At 40.0% G+C, this 21,312-nt stretch overlaps 1 protein-coding gene across 2 annotated transcripts in view; it reads left to right on the plus strand.

Annotated features, from left to right (window-relative positions):
* Nucleotides 1-19,535, plus strand: part of ARHGAP8 (Rho GTPase activating protein 8) — an 86,272-nt gene extending 66,737 nt beyond the window's left edge. For both annotated transcript variants that reach the window (XM_032804771.2, XM_032804772.2), the window contains 4 exons: nucleotides 10,353-10,430; nucleotides 11,094-11,222; nucleotides 15,071-15,174; nucleotides 18,511-19,535. In XM_032804771.2, coding sequence (XP_032660662.2) covers nucleotides 10,353-10,430; nucleotides 11,094-11,222; nucleotides 15,071-15,174; nucleotides 18,511-18,708 — 509 coding nt within the window. In that variant the 3' untranslated portion in view covers nucleotides 18,709-19,535. The remainder of the gene's footprint in view (nucleotides 1-10,352; nucleotides 10,431-11,093; nucleotides 11,223-15,070; nucleotides 15,175-18,510) is intronic.
* The last annotated feature ends 1,777 nt before the right edge of the window (nucleotides 19,536-21,312 follow it).

Genomic DNA, 21,312 nt, shown 5'->3' on the forward strand with positions numbered 1-21,312 from the left:
TAGCCTCGGAGCATGGACGCACAACGCCGAATTACTGTGCCTAGTGTGGCCGCATGAAATCGAATTTATAATATCAGTTTTATAAAACCGATTTTAACAAATTCGATTTTATCCCGTAGTGTAGACGTGGCCTGACAGTGGCCAATGTCACATACCTCAAAGGGAATGAGAAGAACAGGGCAATTATCAAGTGATATATCCCCTGTTGTCCAGTCCCAGCGTCTGGGAGTCAGAGGCTTAGAGACGCCAAGAGCATGGGGTTGCATCCATGAGCATCTTGGCTAATAGCCTTTGATGGACTTATCCTCTGTGCATTTTGAACCCAGTTATAGTTTTGGCCTTCACAACATCCCCTGGCAATGAGTTCCATAAGTTGACTGTGAAGCTTTTCTTCCTTATGTTTCTTTTAAATATACTGCCTAATAATTTCATTGGGTGAACCCAGGTAGTTGTGTTATGTGAAGAGGTAAATAACACTACCTTGTTCACTTTCTCCACACCATTCATGATTATATATAGCTCTATCATATCTCCCCTTAGTCCTCTCTTTTCAAAATAGTGTAGTTCCAGTTTTTTAAAATCTCTCCTCAAATGGAAGCTGTTCTATACCCTTAATCATTTTATTGCCCTTCTCTGTACTTTTTTCATTTCTAATATATCATTTTTGAGATAGGGTGAGCAGATCTGCATACAGTATTCAAAGTGTGGGCATACCATGGATTTATATAGTAACATGATGATATTTTTTGTTTTATTATCTATCCCTTTCCTAATGTTCCTAGTATTCTGTTAGCTTTTTTGACTGCTGCTGCACATTGAGTGGATGTTTTCAGAGAACTATCCACAATGACTCCAAGATCTCTTTCCTGAGCGGTTACAGCTAATTTAGACCCCATCATTTTGTATATACAGTTGGGATTGCGTGCTCCAATATGCATTACTTTGCATTTACCAGCATTGAATTTCATCTGCAATTCTGTTACTCAGTCACCCAATTTTGTGAGATTTCTTTGTCACTGTTCACAGTCTGCTGTGGCTTTAACTATCTTGAGTAATTTTGTGTCATCTGTAAACTTTGCCACATCACTGTTTATCCATTTTTCCAGATCATTTATGAACATGTTGAACAGCCCTGGTCCCAGTACAGAATCCTGGGGGACACCACAATTTACCTCTCTCTGTTCTGAAAAATGACCATTTATTCCTATCCTTTGTTTCCTATCTTTTAATCAGTTGCTTATCCATGAGAGGATCTTCCTTCTTATCCCACAATTACTTAGTTTGTTTAAGAGCCTTTGGTGAGGGACCTTGTCAAAGACTTGATAAAAGTCCAAATATTCCCTATCACTAGATCATCCTTATCCATATGTTTGTTGACACCCTACAAGAATTCTAATAATTATAAAAGCTGTATTGATTTTCCTCAACATATCGTGTTCATCTGTTTCTGATCATTGTGTTTTTTGCTGCAGTTTCAACCCAACTGAAGTTAGGCTTATTGGCCTGTAATTGTCAGGATCTCCTCTGGAGCTTTAAAAAATAAATGGGCATCACATTAGCTATCCTCCAGTCATCTGGTACAGAATAGGTTACGTACCACAGGTAGTAGTTCTATAATTTCAATTTGAGTTACTTCGGAACTCTTGGGTGAATACCACCATCTGGTCTTAGTGACTAGTTTATCAATTTGTTCCAAAACCTCCTCTATTGACACATCAATCTGAGACAATTCCTCAGATTTATCACCTAAAAAGAATGGCACAGGTGTGGGACTCTCCTCTGCAGTGAAGACAGATGTGAAGAATTCATTTAGCTTCTCTGCAATCGCCTTTCCTTCCTTGAGTGCTCCTTTAGCACCTCGATCATCTAATGGCCACACTGTTTGGCAGGCTTCCTATACTTCATACTTACAAAAACTAACAGCAAACTTTTTTTGTCTTTTGTTCTTTAAATTCTTTTTACCCTGCCTAATTATACTTTTATACTTGACTTGCCAGAGTTAATATTCCTTTCTATTTACCTCAGTAGGATTCAACTTCCAATTTTTATGCTTCTAACTGCCTCTTTTACTCTGTTGTTGAGCCATTAAGCACTCTTTTGGTCCTTTTTTTTTTAAATTTGGGGTGTACCTTTAATTTGAGCTTCTTTTATAGTGTTTTTAAAAGTTTCCATGCAGCTTGCATTTCACTCTTGTGACTGTTCCTTTTAATTTCAGTTTAACTATTTTCATCATTTTTGTGTAGTTCCCTTTTCTGAAGTTAAATGCTACTGTGATGGGCTTCTTTGGTATTACCCTTCCGCCAACAAAGATATTAAATTTAATTATACTGTGGTCACTATTACTGAATGGTTCAGCTATATTCACCTCCTGTGCGCCACTTAGGATTAAATCAAGAATTGCCTTTCCCCTTGTGAGTTCTAACCCTATCTGTTCCAATAAGCAGACATTAATGGTGTCTAGACACTTTATCTCTGCACCTGTCCTGAAGTGACATGTACCCAGAGGATAGATGAAATCCCCCATTGTAATTGGGTTTTCTATTTTTGTAGCCTCTCTAATCTCCCTGAGCATTTCACTATCATCATCCTGGTCAGGTGGTCAGTGTTATATTCCTATTGCTATATTCTTATTATTCAAGCATGGGATTTCTAGCAATAGAGATTCTGTGGTACTGTATAGCTTGATTTATTTAAGATTTTTACTGTATTTGATTATGCTTTCTTTCACATATAGAAGCGCAAACACAGAACATATCTTTAAAAGGGGGAATAAACAGGACCCAGGGAATTACAGACCAGTCAGCCTAACTTCAATACATATAAAGATACTGGAACAAATTATTAAATAATCAGTTTGTAAGTACTTAGAGGATGATAGGGTTATAAGGAATAGTCAGCATGGATTTGTCAAGGACAAATCATGCCAAACCAACCTGATTTCCTTCTTTGACAACTACTAGCCTAGTGGTGGGTGCAGAGAGTTGGGGGTGGTGGCAGTAGACATGCTATATCTTGGTTTTAGGAATGCCTCTGACCTTCCCGCATGACATTGTCATAAGCAAATTAGGGAAATATGGTCTAGATGAAATTGCTATACGGTAAGTGTGAGAGATAGGGCAATTTCCTGCAATATACTGGACAAACTATTGAATTAAGTTTAAGCATCTTAGGAGTACATTGTATTAAAAATGCAAATGTTTATGCATTACTGCGGAATTGTATACAACACCTCTAGGTAGAAAACCTGAGCAATGTGGACTCTGGGAAGTGCTATGAGCGTCAAAGGACTATACGAAACAATGTGAACTTGTACAGCTAAGTGGTGGAAATACCTGGAGGCGGAGATGCAAATTCCCTATCTCCAGACCTAGCTTTTCGAAGCTACATCTGGAGGAGAAACCCATTATCTGACTGATCACCTGTTCACCGTCTCCGAGGATCAAAGATCCAAACCGTATAAAGGAAACAATCCCAGATTCATGGGGGGAGGGTTTATTCTCAGCCAAGGCTGATCTCTACTTGAATCATCCCATAATTATTTTTTCTCCAAATATTAAGTAGTTGTGTTAGTCCGTAACATAAGGCCTTGTCTACACTACAGAGTTTTGTCAACACAAGTTATGCCAATGATAGAAAAAACTCTATATTTACATTGCTTGCACATGTTCACACAGCACTTCTTTTGTTGGCAGAGTGCGCCCAGGGTTGGTGCTCTATCATTGACAGAGAAAGCACTGCCCTCTGGATAGCTATCCCACTGTGCTACTCACCACCTTCTACAGCTAGGAGTCATGGGACGGCAGAGTGGATCGCGGTGCATCATGGGTGCAGGCTTAGGGTGACCAGATGTCCCAATTTTATAGGGACAGTCCCGATTTTTGGGTCTTTTTCTTGTATAGGCTCCTATTACCCTCCACCCCCTGTCCTGATTTTTCACACTTTGTCTAGTCACCCTATTTAGGCTTAATGATGCAGTTTTTTCTGTCCCATCATTCTATGGACTTCAGACTGCATTTCACAGCATTTTTTAACGGCCCCTGTTTACTATGCACCTGCCATCTGTCTGAAAGGGTGGATTCTGTACTGTTCTCTACTGTTGTGGTCACTGTTATGAACACATCGCAGATGGTCATGCGGTATATCATGAACTCCCAATCTGAACAGGAATCAGAAGTGCCTGACCTGCTGTGTACCATGAAAAGAAACACCAGATTATTTTTGGCATTCACAGAGCAGTGCACACCGTGCACTGTCACTTTTGGGCTCAGGGAACAAGCACTGAATAGTAGGATGACATCATTATGCACGTCTGAGATGTTGAGTAGTGGCTGCAGAACTTTTGGATGCAGAAAGCCACCTTGCTGGAACTGTGCAGCGCTCGCCCCAGCACTGCAGCACAAGGACACCAAAATGAGAGCTGCCTTCTCTGCAGAGAAGCATATGGTGATCACTGTGTGGAAGCTGGCAACTGCAAAATGCTACCAGTCGGTGGCAAATCACTTTGGAGTCGGGAAGTGTACAGTTGAGTCTGCATTAATGCAAGTGTACAGAGCCATTAAATTGCATCCTGCTACAAAGGACTGTGATTTTTGGCAATGTGTGTGAAATAGTGGACGGCTTTGCAGCTGTGGGGTACCATAACTGCAGTGAGGCAATAGCTGGCACACATATCCCAATTTTGGCGCTAGACCATCTTGCAACTGAGTACATCAGTAGAAACGAGTACTGCTCAATGGTATTGCAGGCGCTTGTGGATCACTGTGGGTGTTTCACTGACATCAGCATGGGGTGATCTGGTAAGGTGCATGATGCATGCATCTTCAGGAATGCAGGCCTGTACAGGAAGCTGCAAGCAGAGACTTTCTTCAGAAGATTCTAGTGGAGGATGTTTAAATGCCCATAGTGATCTAGGGAGATCCAGTGTATTCCTCACTCCCATGGCTCTTGAAGCCAGGGATTGAACTGGGACATGCTCTGTATAGTAGCCAGTGAGGGTTTCTCCCCTTCCCAGCTGGCAGAAAGCAGGAAAGTATTTTAGCATTTTGTATTCCTTTGAGCCTGTTGTCTCTTCCGTTGTCTAATAAAACTTGTCCTGAATCAAGCGGTTGGCCTGCCCCAGCTTAGTGAATCTGCCTATTGAGTTTGTAAGATATCAAATAACATTAAAAATGCAACACTGGGCAAGCATGACAATGGCTGAATATACATTTCAGGGTTCTTGGCTTTTGTGTTTTTCACAAAAGTTATATTTTTACCAGGGTTCACTGAGACACTATAAATCTCAAGTGTGGTTGAGATGTCTGCAGAAACCTCAAGATAAAAATAAACCTTGTAATAAGAACCACTTATGTTTTGTTGGTGCCCACGTATCATAAATAATCTGTGCTCAAAGATATGAGCTGTAACTTGTAGATTGTGCTACTTAAGCACAGAGCAATCACACTGCCCCACGTGGAGGCAACCACTGCTACGCCCCTGTGTTGGGTGGAGTATAACTAGCTGCTCTCTCTCTGCTTGTCTGCGTGGGTCTGGACTCATGGCCTCACCTCCTCCCCGTGTATCCTTGTCGCTGTACACCCCTGTGGAGTAGAAAGAGCTGCCCCTGCTACCAACAAAGCCCAGGTATTGCTATTACACAAGGTATAAGGTATCTGCCTTACACAAGCAGCACACAGAGGAAGGAAGGTTACTTATGCCATTTCCTCAAACACCTACTGTGTTCAGTGTGAGGGCAGGGCAGAATCTACCCCTAAGTGGTTGGGAGAGTTTTAAAACAAAGTTTGGGCATTTTATGTATAGTGCTTCAGCCAGTGTGATGTTTTCTAATATAATTGCAGGCCCATCACTCCTTTTAGCAGTAAGAATTTAAGTAATTAGCTCTCATTTTGAAAGAGGAATCTAATGAGTTTCTAATTTCTCTCTCGCAAACAATTTTTCGGCAAAGTTGTAACACAGAAGTCAGTTTTGACCCTTCTTAAATATTCCTGTGTGTTCTTCCTATGGCACAACAAGTCTCGAGGTGTTTGAGAAGATATTTTTATCTGCACAACAATGATTTTAGTTCTGAGTGTAACACAATGTACTATAACTATATATGGTGCTGTTACAGGCCATGATATTGCACTGTAAAATTCTATCTGTGGCAGTAAAATCCTTTTTATTTAAGAGGCAGTGTAGAGTATCAAGCTATTTCTAATGATGATTATGAAATAGTTTGAATACTTAACCAGTAAAGTTCCCAAGCTATGCAATTATTTGTCCGTGAATACACATGCTAGGACAATACAACCGCTTCCCCATTCAGAACACTGTGCCATTCTATGTAATGTCCAACTTTTTTTATTTTTAATTCTGGACTTTCTGAGCCAGATTTTCAGGTGCTGTTAATTAGCACAGCTCTGTTGATGTCAGTGAAGCCAAGCCGATTTACACCAGCTGAGGGTCTGCCAGTTGGAGTGGGGTATATGGGTGCATGACATGGAATTGCAATGGAATGTTTCTAAGTTCAAAATCATAAGCAAGCATTTAAAGTAAACCTTGTGTGTAATTGTCCAAGGTCTGTATAAACTGTTTATACTGTAGGGCTGGAATATACTGTAGGGCTGGAATTAATGGCGAAGTAGATTAACTTGTCTGCCAAGGGGAGTATCTTTCTCTGTGCAGAAGTGGAATTAAACTATTGTCCTAAAATTGTGTTAAACCAGATCTTATACCTTGATTTATGCAGACCTAAAAATAGTTGAATTGGTCTCACGGGAGGAAAAAAAGGAAAAAAAATGCAGCGTTCTAAGCAATAATGCCTCAGAATGGGGACAGTGTTTGCTGAAGCTACTTTTTTGCCCTTCCAGTGCTCTTATTGGTTCTGATGTATCCACTTCAAAATAAGAGTATTCTTTTAACGTGCTTGGCAGACCGGGTGCTAACTAGTACTAAGTTACTCAAAAAGGCAGTTGTGTCTCTCGCTCTTAACACAACAACATAATATGAAGGACCCACACAGGTACAGTGAAATCTGAATGCTAAGTTTACTAACTATATACATCATGCAAGGCTACATATATACACATACATTTCTGTTCTGGCAAGATTCCTAGTGGCTTCTGAGAGTGAGATCCACACGAGGAATACTAACTTTTTTAAATGGATACTTTCCAATTCCTATATACTACAAAAATCAAAAGGAATCAGTCAGAAAAAAGGCTGTTTTTATTCCTACAAAAAAATGACCCTTCCTCTACCACCTTTTTGCTAAAGTTATGACCCATGCTTTATAAAAGGGTCACATTTTCTACCTGAGGAGAAACATTGCTGGTTTAGGGAGAAAAGAAAATCATGCAATTCACTCCCCAGGTGAAAAGACAAATTAGTTGCAGGAGTTTTGCTTTAAGGATGGCTGTGCTGACTTAAAGGTAATCAAAACTGGTTAATTTAAATAGTTGTATGTGTGGACTGGTGCAGGGGGTGTTAAAGGGTCTGGAAGAAACCTACTTTTGATAACTGCTTGCTTGGTGCTTTTGGTAAAACAAACTACCATTTATTGCTTACATTTTATTTATCCTGAAAAATTACCTCTGAAAACAGCATAAGTGACATCAACATTCCATGTTTCTGTAGGTGAAGCTTAAAGTCACTTTTGCCCATAAGACCGCTAAGAAACTTACCTGGCAAAAGTTTGGTATTAAGTATAATTATTGTAACAACGATGAGACTTAGTGCTAGACATGCACAGTTGCTATCTGCACTTCAGATTAATATATTCAATTAGACCCAGGAAAGCTCACTGTAAAGCATACCCGATAAAGGAATAAACACATTAAAAGTGGATGTATATTACAAAGCAGTTTATAGAGGGAGAGCCACATCAGATAAAGGCATTAACTGTTAAATAAACTCATTAAAATGAAATAGTGAACAATTATGAGATCCAACCCAAGGAAAACTTGTTGTCTAGAAAATACTCTCTGCAGCAATGTCAGCTAGGGTGAAACTCTCAAATTCTCAGGAAATTATTGTTTTGTTCTGCCTACCATTTTCAGAACTGTAGTTTCACACAGGTTGAGCTATAAATTGAACAGAGCAGTTAATGTGGCTTGCAATAACTTTATTCAATTTAAATATGGTTGGATGGGAGTAAAATAAGCATTCAGATAGCTATTTGGTCTTCTAATACACACACTCTATATTGTCCCTCCTCGGCTCTGTGTAAGTAGGTTTTCTGGTATACTGTCATTCATAACTCTTCCAGACTTGATTACATGTTCTGAAGTTTAGTATTAGCCCCATGCCCTGCAAATAGTCATGCCCATGCTTAGCTTTAAATTTAGATATTTAAATTTGCAAAATTGGGAATTAAATTACTAATAGATGTTCTTGTACATACTGTAAATATTAGTTGAGTGTCCATTCAAATTCTGTTGACTTATTTCTGTTTAGGTTTTACCACTAGTTGACATTCTTGATCCTGTTATTATATTGACTCACTCTCTCATGAATATCATTCAGTAGATGGCTACAAATAATATATGAACCTATGTTTTATGAAGTGCATCCTTACACACCAACTTGAGTGAATTTATGATAATCAACATGTTGACTAAAAACTAAAGCTGACCCAAGGACAACAATTTAGTTTCATGTTAGAGCAAAAATAAAAGCTTTAGAATATTTTCATACAAATGGAATGAGGGTAGAGTTTACAGAGACCCAGGACACCATGGTGGAAGTGAATACAAGACGGACTTTATTTTCTGCATACACAGGCTTATATCTGCCTGCCGTATACCCCCTAGTGGCTCTGTCTTTTCACAGCTCACACACCAGAGAAACAGGAGAGAAAGCAGGGACTTTAACGTGAGTCTCCCACATGCCAGGCCAGTGTCCTACCTACCACGATAGAGAGTCTCTCCCTCCCTGATCTAAAAACCTGCCTGTCAAAAGTTTTGTGGAAACCAATGCATCTCTGGAAAACATTGAAACGTTGATGAAACAGCATATTTCAGCAAAAATGTTGTAACTACTTCTACTTAAAACACTCTCAAACCAAAATAAGGCCCTATTCACGCAAACACTTTTGCATGTACTTAACTTAAAGCACATGACCACTAATTTCAATGAGCCTACTTGCATGCTTTTAGTTAAGCACATGCAAAAGGGTTGGCAGGACATTGCCTAAAAATCTATGTACCTCCCGCACAGGCAGCCATCCCTTCAAGCAAACAGCTTTCCTCCTGCCTTGGAAGATCAAGAGACTTTGAGTTTTGTTGGACCAGCAGGGAAAGTGATTCCAGAGCATGAAGCACCCTCTGTCAAACTCTATAGTGTGCCTTGCAGGAGATGCAGATTGGGAGGAGCAGCACAGGTTGGGGAGAAGGAAAAGTGACTTCATGCCAAATTGAAAACAAAAAGTACCAGAATGCTAATAACTTGTTCTTGTCCCAGATTTGCAAACTGAAGAGGTTCATAATCGTTCACGTAAATGTTTATCTAAAGCTTTGAATGTGGGAAGTTCACTGCATTATTTTCTCTGTCTTCGGATAGTAAATGCCTTTGTGGGAAATTTAAGTTAAAATTTGCAAAATCCCTATATGACCAAAGTCCCATTTTCAAAAGAGACTTAGGAACCTAAATCCCAATGATTTTAATAGTCTAAGGACTTGTCTACTTGAACATTAATTGATGGCAAACTGGGATGTTAATCTACTCCATGCTGGCCTGCTGCACATTAACTTACATGTGTACCCTGCTGCTGTGCGCTAAACATTCTGTGGTGCATTTTTATCTACCCTGCTGTGAAACAGGAATAGATTGAAGTGCAATAGAGAATTTTTAATGTATGGCAGCAGGGTCCACACAGACAGCTAGACTGTGGCAGGCTAGTGTGGGGTAGATTCACACCTCAGCTTGCCATGAACTAAGTGTTTGTACAAATAAGCCATTAGGCACTACTGTCTTTGAAATGGGACTTAATCTCCTGTGTCATGTGGCACTTTTTGTTAATTTTTTTTCTTTCAGGGTAAAGTTAATTGCAAAGTGTTTAATAAAACCTTGAGAAAAGCAAATGTTATTTCCACAAACTGTGCTGAAGGATGAGCTCAGATTGCTATTACAGGGTAAAGCATGTTTGTTTCTACATCCTGGCTTGATGGATCACAAAATGCAGGCACCTCTTCAGAAGAACCTCGCTGGACTCTAAACTCAACAAAATGGCAGTGTTTGAAAAACACTTGCCTCTGAATCTGTCATGTGTACCTGTCACCAAATCCACTCACTCTGTTCTAATAGGATTTAAACCCATCAAAACAAACCAGCGAACAACAGCTTTCACACAGAGCACCTTCATTTTATTTTTTCAGGGCTCCGAGTAGAAGGCCTGTTCAGAAGGTCAGCCAGCATACAAACTATGAAAGAAGTTCATAAACTCTATAATCAGGGTAAGTCACCATCCTCCCGTTGTTTTAAATTAATAACACTCTAAAGGCCACATTGATGTTGTATCTATTGGTGACACAGTATCGCTATCTTTCATGTAATTAGTTAATCATAAACCCATTTGTAACCTAAAATGTCATATTAGTGTAAGCAGTAATACAGAAACCTGAAAGATAACGACAGGCAGTTAAAGCTTTCTGAATAATGAGTCATCAACTGATGTCAGAGCTGGAGTTTACAAGATCTGAAGCAGCTAATGAATTATGAGGCTTAAGTCAGAAATGGTCTACTTTTTCATAAACAATTGCATTGCCTCAGTGCTCAGTAGCTTACTGCAGTTAGTTACAAATTATCCAGAGCAGTATCTTCTTGTCATTTTGTCTCTAGTGTTTTTCCATGGTTATGACAATGAAATATAATTTTACATAACAATTTGTGAAATGTGTTGAATTCATTTGCTGAAATGTCTTTTTGAGGTGAATCTCTTGAAGCTAGATTATTAAAACTCCATTTAAAAAAGTACAACATGACAATGTTAAGATTTTGCAGCAGCTGAAAACAAGGAGGTTTTCTTTTTCTAACTGTGGTTTGGAACACAATTTTTAAACAATAATAAAAGATATGTTGAAATATTTAACTGAGGAATCATCCTTTTGGTCCTCTAGGGAAGCCAGTGAATTTTGATGACTATGGAGATGTCCATATTCCTGCTGTTGTCCTGAAGACCTTCCTCAGGGAACTCCCACAGCCTTTGCTAACCTTTGAATCCTACGATCAAATCCTTGGAATCACTGGTGAGTATAAATCACTTATGTCATGAGTTTTAAATTTGTAATTGATCTGGGTTTCGCTAATTTATAATGACTCAGTCATTAACCCATGACACAGTAGGATTTGTATAGGAACGTTCATCTCCAATAAGCTGCAGGCACTAGAGTGGGGTCTCAAAGTCCCAGCCTGCAGGCCATCTGCAGCCCAAGAACCTCCCCACTGTGGCCTGCAGAAGAGAGACGCATGCAGCCACACTGCTGGCTCTGTCTGCTGCAGGTGCTGCCCCCTGCAGCTCCCATTGGCTGGGGGAGAGGGACAGAGAGATCATAACTAGTTGCCAGGCAGAGTCAGCCATGGAGGCTGTGTCACTTTTTCCTACAATGAATAGAAAGAAGTCAAAATACCGAACACAACTATCTGAGGCACATCTTGCTGCAGTCCTGAAGGTTTCAACTGCTCAGTCACTCAGGCCAAACATCAACAAACTGACAGAACTGAAGTGTTGCCAGGTGTCTGGCAAACACTGAAAACTCTCTGGCAGGCAAAGAATTTTATAAAGTTGTATGACAGTTTTATTATTTCTAAGAAATTCAAAATCAAAAAAAAAAAAAACAATATAAACATTTTCTTTTCTGAACACCGTCTTCAGTGGCATTGGCCCGCTGGGAGGATTTGAGAACTGGCACTGGCCCTAAGGTAAATTGAGTTTGAGACCCCTGCACTAGACTGATCCGGTAGCAAGCATAACATTCCATCCACTAGAGGACAGAGGTAAAAATCCATGGCCAAGACTTTCAGAAATAGGACCCTAAAATTAGACTGCAAGTCCATATTTAGGCATCTGCCTGATTTTCAAAAGTCCTGAGCAGCTAACAACTTCCAGCCTGGCAGGTGCATAAGAGTTTCTGAAACTCGGGATTTCTGAAAATAGACCATGGGCCTAAATACAGACTTAGCAGTCTTATTTTGGATTTCTGTATTTTAAAATCTTGACCCATGTTGAAGTACAGAACAGCATATTATTATATATTTATAGTACAATATATTAATATGCACCTTTTCTTCCACCCCCACTTTGCTCTATTCCCTTTTCCGATACTAAACCTCGTTGTTCAAAGGTGTTTCTGTTCTTTTTGCATGTTTTTTATATGGTGCTTTGCATCCTGGAGGTTTTTAAAATGCTTTTAGAAACTATTTACTGCTCCATATAAAAATCACTTCACTGCTAAAGTGCAACTGCCCTTGGGGATGGAAGTTGGCAGCCAGATGGGGATCAGTGTGCAGTGAGGAAGTTGAGCAAGGGAGGAATTTGGAACAATGCCACCAGGGCAAGCTCCACTCTTATGGAAGCATCCTATGTGATATCTAATGTCTGCACAGAGCAGGTAGGAGCTTGAAGATTTAGCCCCAAAGGCCCACACATAAGCCTCTCACTTTAACCAAGGTTTATTCATTTATTTGTACTGCAATCCTGCTTTATCAAGCATTAAGCAAAATTTCCAGCGTGCTTTACTCAATTACTTCAAAACATTGGACCACACTCAGTTACACCAGTTCAACCCCAGTGTCTTCATCTGCACTGGTGAAATTGTGGTAGTAGAATTTGGCCCAGCCTACGTATATTTCATTGAAATTTTAGTAGAACTACTACTCTGGAATAAAATATTAGGGAACAAACCAGATTGACTTAAAGCTTAGAGAGGGGAATATATTAATTATCTAAAGGGCTGACATCACATGAATCTACTGGTGATAAAACTTCAATCATGTGGCCTTTTTCCAGGCATTGAGAATATTTTATGCTGACAGAGTGACTCAATATATTCCAGTATGTCTGGCATTTAGTACACGCTGCTTGGAGAGACCTATTCTTCTATCCACTGGTTTGATTCTGGGTGGGTTCTAAATTCTGGTAAGCATTGAATCAACAGAACTTTCTTTCACAATTTGTGACTGGATGTTAGTTCTAACCAGGTGCTCTTTGAGGTGGGGGTAACTAAGGGTTGGTTCCTTCCAGAACAGATTGTTCATACTCTGCTAATAACTGAGAGACTCTGCTGTTGGAAAGCTGAAATTGTTATCAGTGACTGTCTCTGTTGCAGCTAGTGACCATGATTTTCAGGCAGGGACTGTCGTTTGGTTATGTGTTTGCATAATACAATGGGGTCCTGATCCATAAATGTGGCTCCTAGGCATTATTGCAAAACAAAGAAGAAGAAGAAAAGTTGAACATGTCCCTGATCCTGCAGCCACCTATGCACATATTTAGCTTTGCTCGTGTGAGTGATAATCCAGGGTACAGTGTAAATTAATAACTAAATTTTGTTTAAAGCTTTCATGGAGTTCTATGCAATTTACTGTGGGGGGGGGGGGTTCTTTTGGAGAACACCTTAAAATATATTCTTATGTTCATGTAATTGGAAGTCAAATAGACTAGCTAAGTGGTTCAGGGTGTCGTTTACTTTCCCCTTGGAGTCTTGGGTTCAAACCCTATGTAGCTTATCAGTGAAAATGAGTTTAATGATGTCAAGCTGGTTTCTAGAGAACGCATGTCCACAGAAATCACCATCTTGTCAGTCTCTGCCTAGGACCTGAACCTGGAGGATTGTTGCAGGGTCACAACAGAGGTATGTTGGCAGGTATATGAGTAAGGAGAGAGCATTTTGAGTGGCAGGGGTCTCATTGATAGTTGATTCAGGGAATAAACATAGGACAGCTGTACCCAATACATAAAGAGAGGTAATGGGATTCAAATTTAGGACCATGAAATTTCCCTCTAGCAAAGAAACAGCTTCAGCTCACTCATCTGGTAGAGAGAATAGTCTGAGGGTTATTCTCAGGCTCTGAGCTGTGCTATCCAGTGATTATATGAGGGGCTGGGAATCAGGTGTTTTAGATTCTATTCATAACTATCAATGACTAACATCACGATTTTTGATTAACTTCACTTCTATGTCTCAGTTCTCTTGTCTGTAAAAATGGGCATAATAATCCTTGCCTACTTCACAGGGATGGTGCAAGGCTTAATTAATACTTGGAAGATGCTTTGAAAATCTCAGTTGAAAGTGTTTTCACAATCCAAAGTCATGCCACTAATTATTATCCTGTAGCAGAGATTATCCTGTATTATCCTGTAACTCATCATTCCAGCACTTCCTGCTGGTGGTCTTGGGAATTAGCTCTGTACGTTAGTGCACCCTCTTTGGGTGGTTCCTCACCACCATCACTCCTGCTCCAGGACCCATGTCTCTCCAAGGACTCTGGCATCCTCTTCAGCAACACAGCCCTCCATCCATGCCACACACTGCTCCTCCCTTCCGGGGGACCTGCAGTCCACTGTTCAGCCACTTTCCATAATGGCTACTGCACCAAATTGGCCACTTCCTCATGGCCCCAGCATCCTTATTGCCGTTGCCTCAGGGCTTCAGCCTGCAATACCCAGCAGCCAGCCAGGAGCTCTCTCTTGCTGCCCCGGTCCCTGCTAGCACCACTGCTCTGTCTAGGGTGCTGGCAGTTCTCTCAGCCCTCCAGAAACACAGTCCTTCCTCCTGGGGCTCCCAGCAGAGAACTGCAGTCCTCTGCCCTGCAGCTCCCTTTTTATATTGGCCTGCGTGGCCCTGATTGTCTGCTCCCTTCAGATCCTTTCTGCCTGTGAGGGGCAGCTGCCCCATCACATATCCCAACAAAAGGAAGCAGTGTACACAGATCAAGCTAAATTCAGTTCTCACTTTCAGAGATGTAAATCCAAAGTAACTTCACCAGATTTTTGCAGGTGTCACTGAGCATATAAATTGTCTGAAAAAGAAAATTGCAACCTTGTCTATATTTTTATGCCTATTGGATTAGATTACATATGACCTTGATATTACAGGTGTGGAAAGCAGTTTACGAGTGACGAGCTGTAAACAAGTAATCCAAGGACTTCCTGAGCACAATTATGTTGTTCTGAAATACTTGATATGCTTCCTTCATATGGTGAGTATAGGCAAAATTCCCATAATTCTGGCAGACTTTTTTTTAAAGTCTGATTTTGCAAAATTCAACATTTAAAATAAAAGAAAGAAAAGAAAGATATTGAAGAATCGGAGAAATGCAAAAAGGCTGTTGTGCATTAATTGTCAATGCAGCAGCTTCAAGCTGCAGCACATCTCCTCTTCTAATAAAAGTCAGAGTTGAATAATGACCTCAATGATAACTTCAGTATAAAACTCTGTAGAAATAATTGAAACCACAGTGTAAATAGAACTAAAACCTCACATTTGCTAATGTGTTTGAAAGGGACAGTTCCACATTTCTATTGCTTTTAATTATTTTATTTATTTTACTTTCCCTTTTTGTGTGAAATAACTTTTTAGAAAAAGCTTGGAAATAATGTTTCCCCCCTAGCGATTAAATAAACAAGCCTGTAAAGCCTTTAGTGCCAGAGAAAGGTGTTGGATCAGTAGCCCCTGGAGTCCAAAGTCATCTATTTATCCACAGAAGAGCAATATAGCAGTAGTAGCAGCAATGCAATCTCAACTTCCTGCTGCCCAATTTGCCATCTCTCTAGGCTAACTTTTTCAAGCCTCGATGCTTAAATTTAAGCCCCTTCATACATATTTATGAGGCATCTACGTAAAGCAGCCTGATTTTCAGAGTGCTGGGCACTCACAAATCCTGTTAAATTCTGAGACATTTTGCTGATTTATACCATCTGAGGAATTGGTCCTCAGGGGAAGACCTTGTGTGCCATGTACTTGTGAGCCGCATTTCAGAAACAAGTTATTTTAATGCCTCTTTAAAGCAAAACCCCACCAAAAAACAATATTAAAGGAAACACACTGATACAACCCCGATGCACACAGGACTAGTGGGTGCCTTTCATATCTACATGTTCATTTATCATTACTTAACTCCAAAAGCTATTATAAAAATCCTCACATCATTTGCTATTATTTCAGCAATTGATACCTCTCCTCAGTGTTATGAATCGTGTAAGTGCCTTTGTTCCAATAATAGATGCACCATCTCAACACACTTCTTAAGAGCTGAACACTTGAGGTGTTAATGAGGTGTGCAAAAGTACTACATAGTGTTTTCTATAATTGGGCAACAGAACATAGCATTTATTTTTGAGTGTGCCTTGTTATGTAAAGCACAGAGTCAAGTTGATATTAGCACTCAGATCTGCAATTTTTGCTGATCTGTAGCTTTTAATCTTTCACGTTTAAGGGAGCATTTGCATTCATAAAGTTCAAGGTAATGTGAAACAACCTGGAAGCTAGAGATTTCTATTCATCATAGGTCAGGTGTGCTATGTAAGCAGCCATAATTCAAACTTGAATACATGGCTCTCCAGTAATCCCAATTTTACCTGTGACCATCACCCTTCTTACATACAAGAGGCAATTTAATTCCCTCACAAGCTCAGCCTTGAGTAGTGCAAGAGGTACTTGTGGTAATTTTATGAAGTGGGATGAAACGTAATCACAAGATACAGTTTTTAAAGATGGTACATTTGATTCAAGCTTCTCAGCAAAAGACCCACACTTTGCTCTGCAGTCTCTACTCCCTTACTTAACGACACATCTTCTTGTGACCAAGGGACACTACAACAAGACAATGTGATTCCAACAGCAGTAAAATACCTGAGTTATGGGAATGGCTCCAAGTCCTTTGACCTTAGACTAGCAGTGAATGATTCCTTCAGTAATGAGCCCAGCATACCGAAAAAGGAGCAAACTGTCTGTTCCCCACTCAAGAATATCTCCGGCTGCTAGAAAGTGATCATTTTGGGTAATAGCATTTCCTGGCCACTCAAAGCAGATTTGAGCAGTGGAAAATGTTGGATGTTTGTACAGCAGCTATACAATGTCCCCCAGTTGAGATGTCCAGGCATTACCACAATACAAATAACAAGGGGAAAACAAGCCATATCTTCAAGACTCAGGCCCTAAATGGTGCTCACAAAAGATTTACATGCATGGATGCTCAGCTGAGTTCATCAAATGTGTGTGCGTGCACAAACAAGTCTTCGTACGTACAAGTTTCCATTGGCATGTGCAGTTAATTGATTTATGCATGAATAGATGAGTTTAGTAGGCTCCAAAACTATGCTTATGGGTATGCAAATTATTTTGCAGAAGCACTTTTTTGGGTATCAGTTATAAAAATAGGGCAAAAAATGTACACCAGCACCTTGTTAATTAATACATAGTTCAATTTGTTTGTCAGGAAATGGGTTCTTTTCCTCTTTACAGCATGGCATGCAGGATCATTTGCAGTTACTCAGTTTGAGGCTAAATCTTGAGTTCTGTTTATGTGGTGGTACAGGGCACATAAGCCCCAGATGGCTGAGTAAGCAGGCTCTTCACTGGACAGATCAATACTGAGTCCATGTCTGCAATATGGGCACTATAGCAGCATAGCTACGATGCCATAGCTATCCCACTGTTACCCAGTAATATAGATGCAGACTACAGTAACAGAAGAGGTTTTTCCATCACTTTAAGAACTCCAACTCCCTGAGTGACAGTAACTAGGTTGATGGAAGCATTCTTCTGTCAGCCTAGCTGCATCTACACCAAGAGTCATGTCAGTGGAGCTAAGACGCTCAGGGATATTCATTTTTCACACCACAGAGCACTATAGCCATGTCAGCTCAAGGGAGGAAAACTGGGTTGTGTATGGGATCAATATCTGGTTTCTCAGGTGGAGGATCCTTAGAACTTATGCACATCCCAAGCTGCCCTCCATGAATCCTGGTCTTTCTCACTCCTGGCAGCTGGGTCTCAGAGCTGCAGTAACCCCCAGGCTTACTGCTACCTGTTCATGAGAAGGTGTCCTTTCCTTTTAACCAAGAAAGATTAGATTTTGGAGGGAGATTGGGAGTGGTGTCACTGCCTTGTTTCCCCTCAAGTTCCAATAGGAGGACTCTTGTGATCTTTGGTCCAATAGAACCCATATTCTCCAAATCATCAACCAGTAAAACCTGATTTATGGCTGCATGGCCTACCTATGCCACTAGCTGTCAAATCAGCTTCCTATCATGGGATTGGGGAAGCACTCTGCTTTTTTAGTGACTCCCAAATGCCATTCCCTAGCACCTGGATGGCCCAGAGCTGTGGACTCAGCCTTGGGGCAGGCCCTGGGCGGGGCAGGCCCTGGGCTGGGCAGTAGCATAGCTACTATATGCTCAAGTGGGCTGACCTTTCAGGATCCATTTAGGCCCCTGTGGTTATAGAGTATTCACTCCAGGCAGCTCCATGTGGTATTTGGCCCTTCATATTGCTTGTGTTTGTCACTTTCAGTGGTATGTATGTTCTTTTCCAGGTATCCCAGGAGAGTATTTATAACAAAATGACTGGATCCAACCTGGCGTGTGTCTTTGGGTTGAATTTAATCTGGCCACCTAAAGGAGCTTCTTCCCTGAGTGCTTTGAATCCTCTAAATCTCTTCACTGAATTACTGATAGATTTCTACCCTAACATCTTCAGTTCACGAACAGTACCTGGTGAGATCTTACCTTAATGTTCACAGAAAGGGAGAAGGAATATGCCCACCTTAGCAAAAATCTCCACATATAAACCTATGAGAATTCACTATACACGGGATTTTACAGAAACAAATATATTTCATATACAGAGCAAAATCCTTTTCTCTCTTTTGCATCATCATGATTTTCCAGATATCAAAGATGTTAGGGGAAACATGCTTACCAATACTCTCTGTATGTGGGTGTGTATTTATAAACATTCACAAGCCTTCAGGTCAGAGTGGCATAAACTTTCCTCTTTTCATAATCTTTAGCAACTGTTAAATATTTGTTAGTTTAAAAATTCATAACAGTAGATAAGGCTATCATTCATTTAAGCATCTGGAAGTTCCCTACTATGTGGCATTTTTTCTAGGGTAATGCTAACTTCTGGACCATCTGGAAAAAGTTTCTTTTGAAATCTTCAAATATATACAAATTATGGATTAATTTTTCAGAATTTGAGGCACTCATTCCCACATATACAGAAGTGTGTGCATTTGTGTCTGCGTTTGTGTAATTACCATGAAAACCAAAGTATTTGCCTGTGTCAGTTAGATTATGCATACGTCTATCTCTATGCTTTTAAATATCTGGTATGCCTGTCCAACCATCATAGCTGCACATGCAAACTAAGTGGAAAATTACACAGCACTCTTGAGCTTTTAAAAATCAAGTCATTTGTGTTTTTATCTTTAAAGAATCTCTGTATCAGTATATAGTTAATACAAAATGTGAGAAATCATTGTTTGAAAAATGCATTGAATGTTTTCATGATTTGCTGTATGCTCTTGAAGATTTTTGAGTTGTTAGAAATCTGCTTCTAAAAATCAGACACACACACACACACACACACACACACACACACACACACAAAAGAGAGAGAAAGAAAGAAACTCTTAACCCACCTTGAACCCTGGAAAATACTGATGGCACTTTTATCTAATCTAATGTATCTTATCGGTGGGATGACATTAATCCCAGTGGGAATAATTAGCCATAGTAATGTAAGGGGGAGTTTCTGTGTTTTCTCTCTAGATACTTGTGTTTGAATACCACTTTGAAGTTCTGCTCCCTCGTTGTCTGCTACTGATCATTAGTGGAACAAGATAGGGAGGTTATCGTTGTAACAGCAAAAGGGACTGAACTAGTGGTGACCAAAATAAGCAGTATTTTCCCCAATGTCTGCTTCTGCTGCTCCCATACAGAGCTGCTGAAGCAGACATCCCATTCAGGATATAGTAGAGACAGTGATCCATGGAGACCAGTTTGGTTATCCCTTCACCTTCAAACACAAAGGAACCCTTTCCCTTCCAGCAGTTCTAGCTAATTGAGGGATTGTGCTTCTCGTCTCTCATCTTGACAGTAACTAAGTATCTGCCTGTCTAACAGATGCAGGCTTCCAAATCCTTGTTGGAGAGAGCACGTAGTGATTTATTCCTTTTGACAATTTAGAGCACATAGGAGAGGGTACCCATCACACCATGTCAGTCCTATGTTTGCCCAGTAGATGTCATCTACAGCATAAGGCTATAAAAGGAAATTATTGAAATGTAAATAATCAAAAAGCTATAAAACAAGCTGTACTGTTTGTGACATCCTTTTAAAATTTAAATCGTGATCTAATTTTCTCTTAATTCATCAAGTGTTTCAATTAAAAACAAAATTTTGGCTTTTAAATATCTATTGTTAAGTGTCTGTTCTTTGTTAGTATCAAGTGGCCAGTTTGGCATGTCTTTGCTACTTAAGTATAAAATGTTGCCCAGTATAAAGAGAATAATTAAGATAAGTTTATGAATTTTATGTTGTTGCACTTTCAGGAAAATGAGGTTGCAAAGGAGGAAATGTGTTCAGTCTCTGTTTTATATCATAAATTGTTAAGACAAACAAATTCCTGTGCAGTACAGTACAACGATTTGAAGATACTATTCTGTGAATTGGCACCAAACATTTATATCAGAGGAACTTGGCCTACAGGCCAATGCATGAAACTGGGAATTAGAAAACCTACTTTCTAATAGCATCACATGCCCAGAGTGAGAGAGCTATCCAGTGGCAGTTATTTCACCTTTCTATGTCTCCATTTCTCCTTGAGTAAAAGAAAATAACACCACCTCCTTTTTTTAAAGTGCTTTGAGATTACTGGCTGAGAATTACTATAGAAATACAAAATTCAGTTATTTCCAAAATCCAGCTGAGCCAAATGGCTCTTTCAGTACAGTACTAATGGTTTTCAGACGTTGGGGAATGTTGCACTGATCAGTGATTTGAGTATAGAGGGAGTTTATGCAAAATACTGTACCGAAACACCTTGGGGTGAAATCCTGACTCTGCTGAAAACAATAGGAGTTCTGCCATTGACTTCAGTGGGGCTAGAATTTCACCACATTCTCTGGCTATCTTTTTGTACAGCACTAGAAAACAGTGGCAGAAGTATCCCAGTATCAGTTACGGCATAGTGAAAGCAGAGCCCTAGCCAGAATAGATTGCTAACTCAGCAGTAATTCATCGTAGAGGAAAGGTTTTTTTCCTGACTCCTTGCATGAGTTTTCTGTTCCCCAGAGGTCCACTGCCTCTTACAAAGGTGGATTTGGTATATG

Source organism: Chelonoidis abingdonii, chromosome 1 (genome assembly GCF_003597395.2).
Source record: "Chelonoidis abingdonii isolate Lonesome George chromosome 1, CheloAbing_2.0, whole genome shotgun sequence".
In the NCBI taxonomy this organism is placed as follows: Eukaryota; Metazoa; Chordata; order Testudines; family Testudinidae; genus Chelonoidis; species Chelonoidis abingdonii.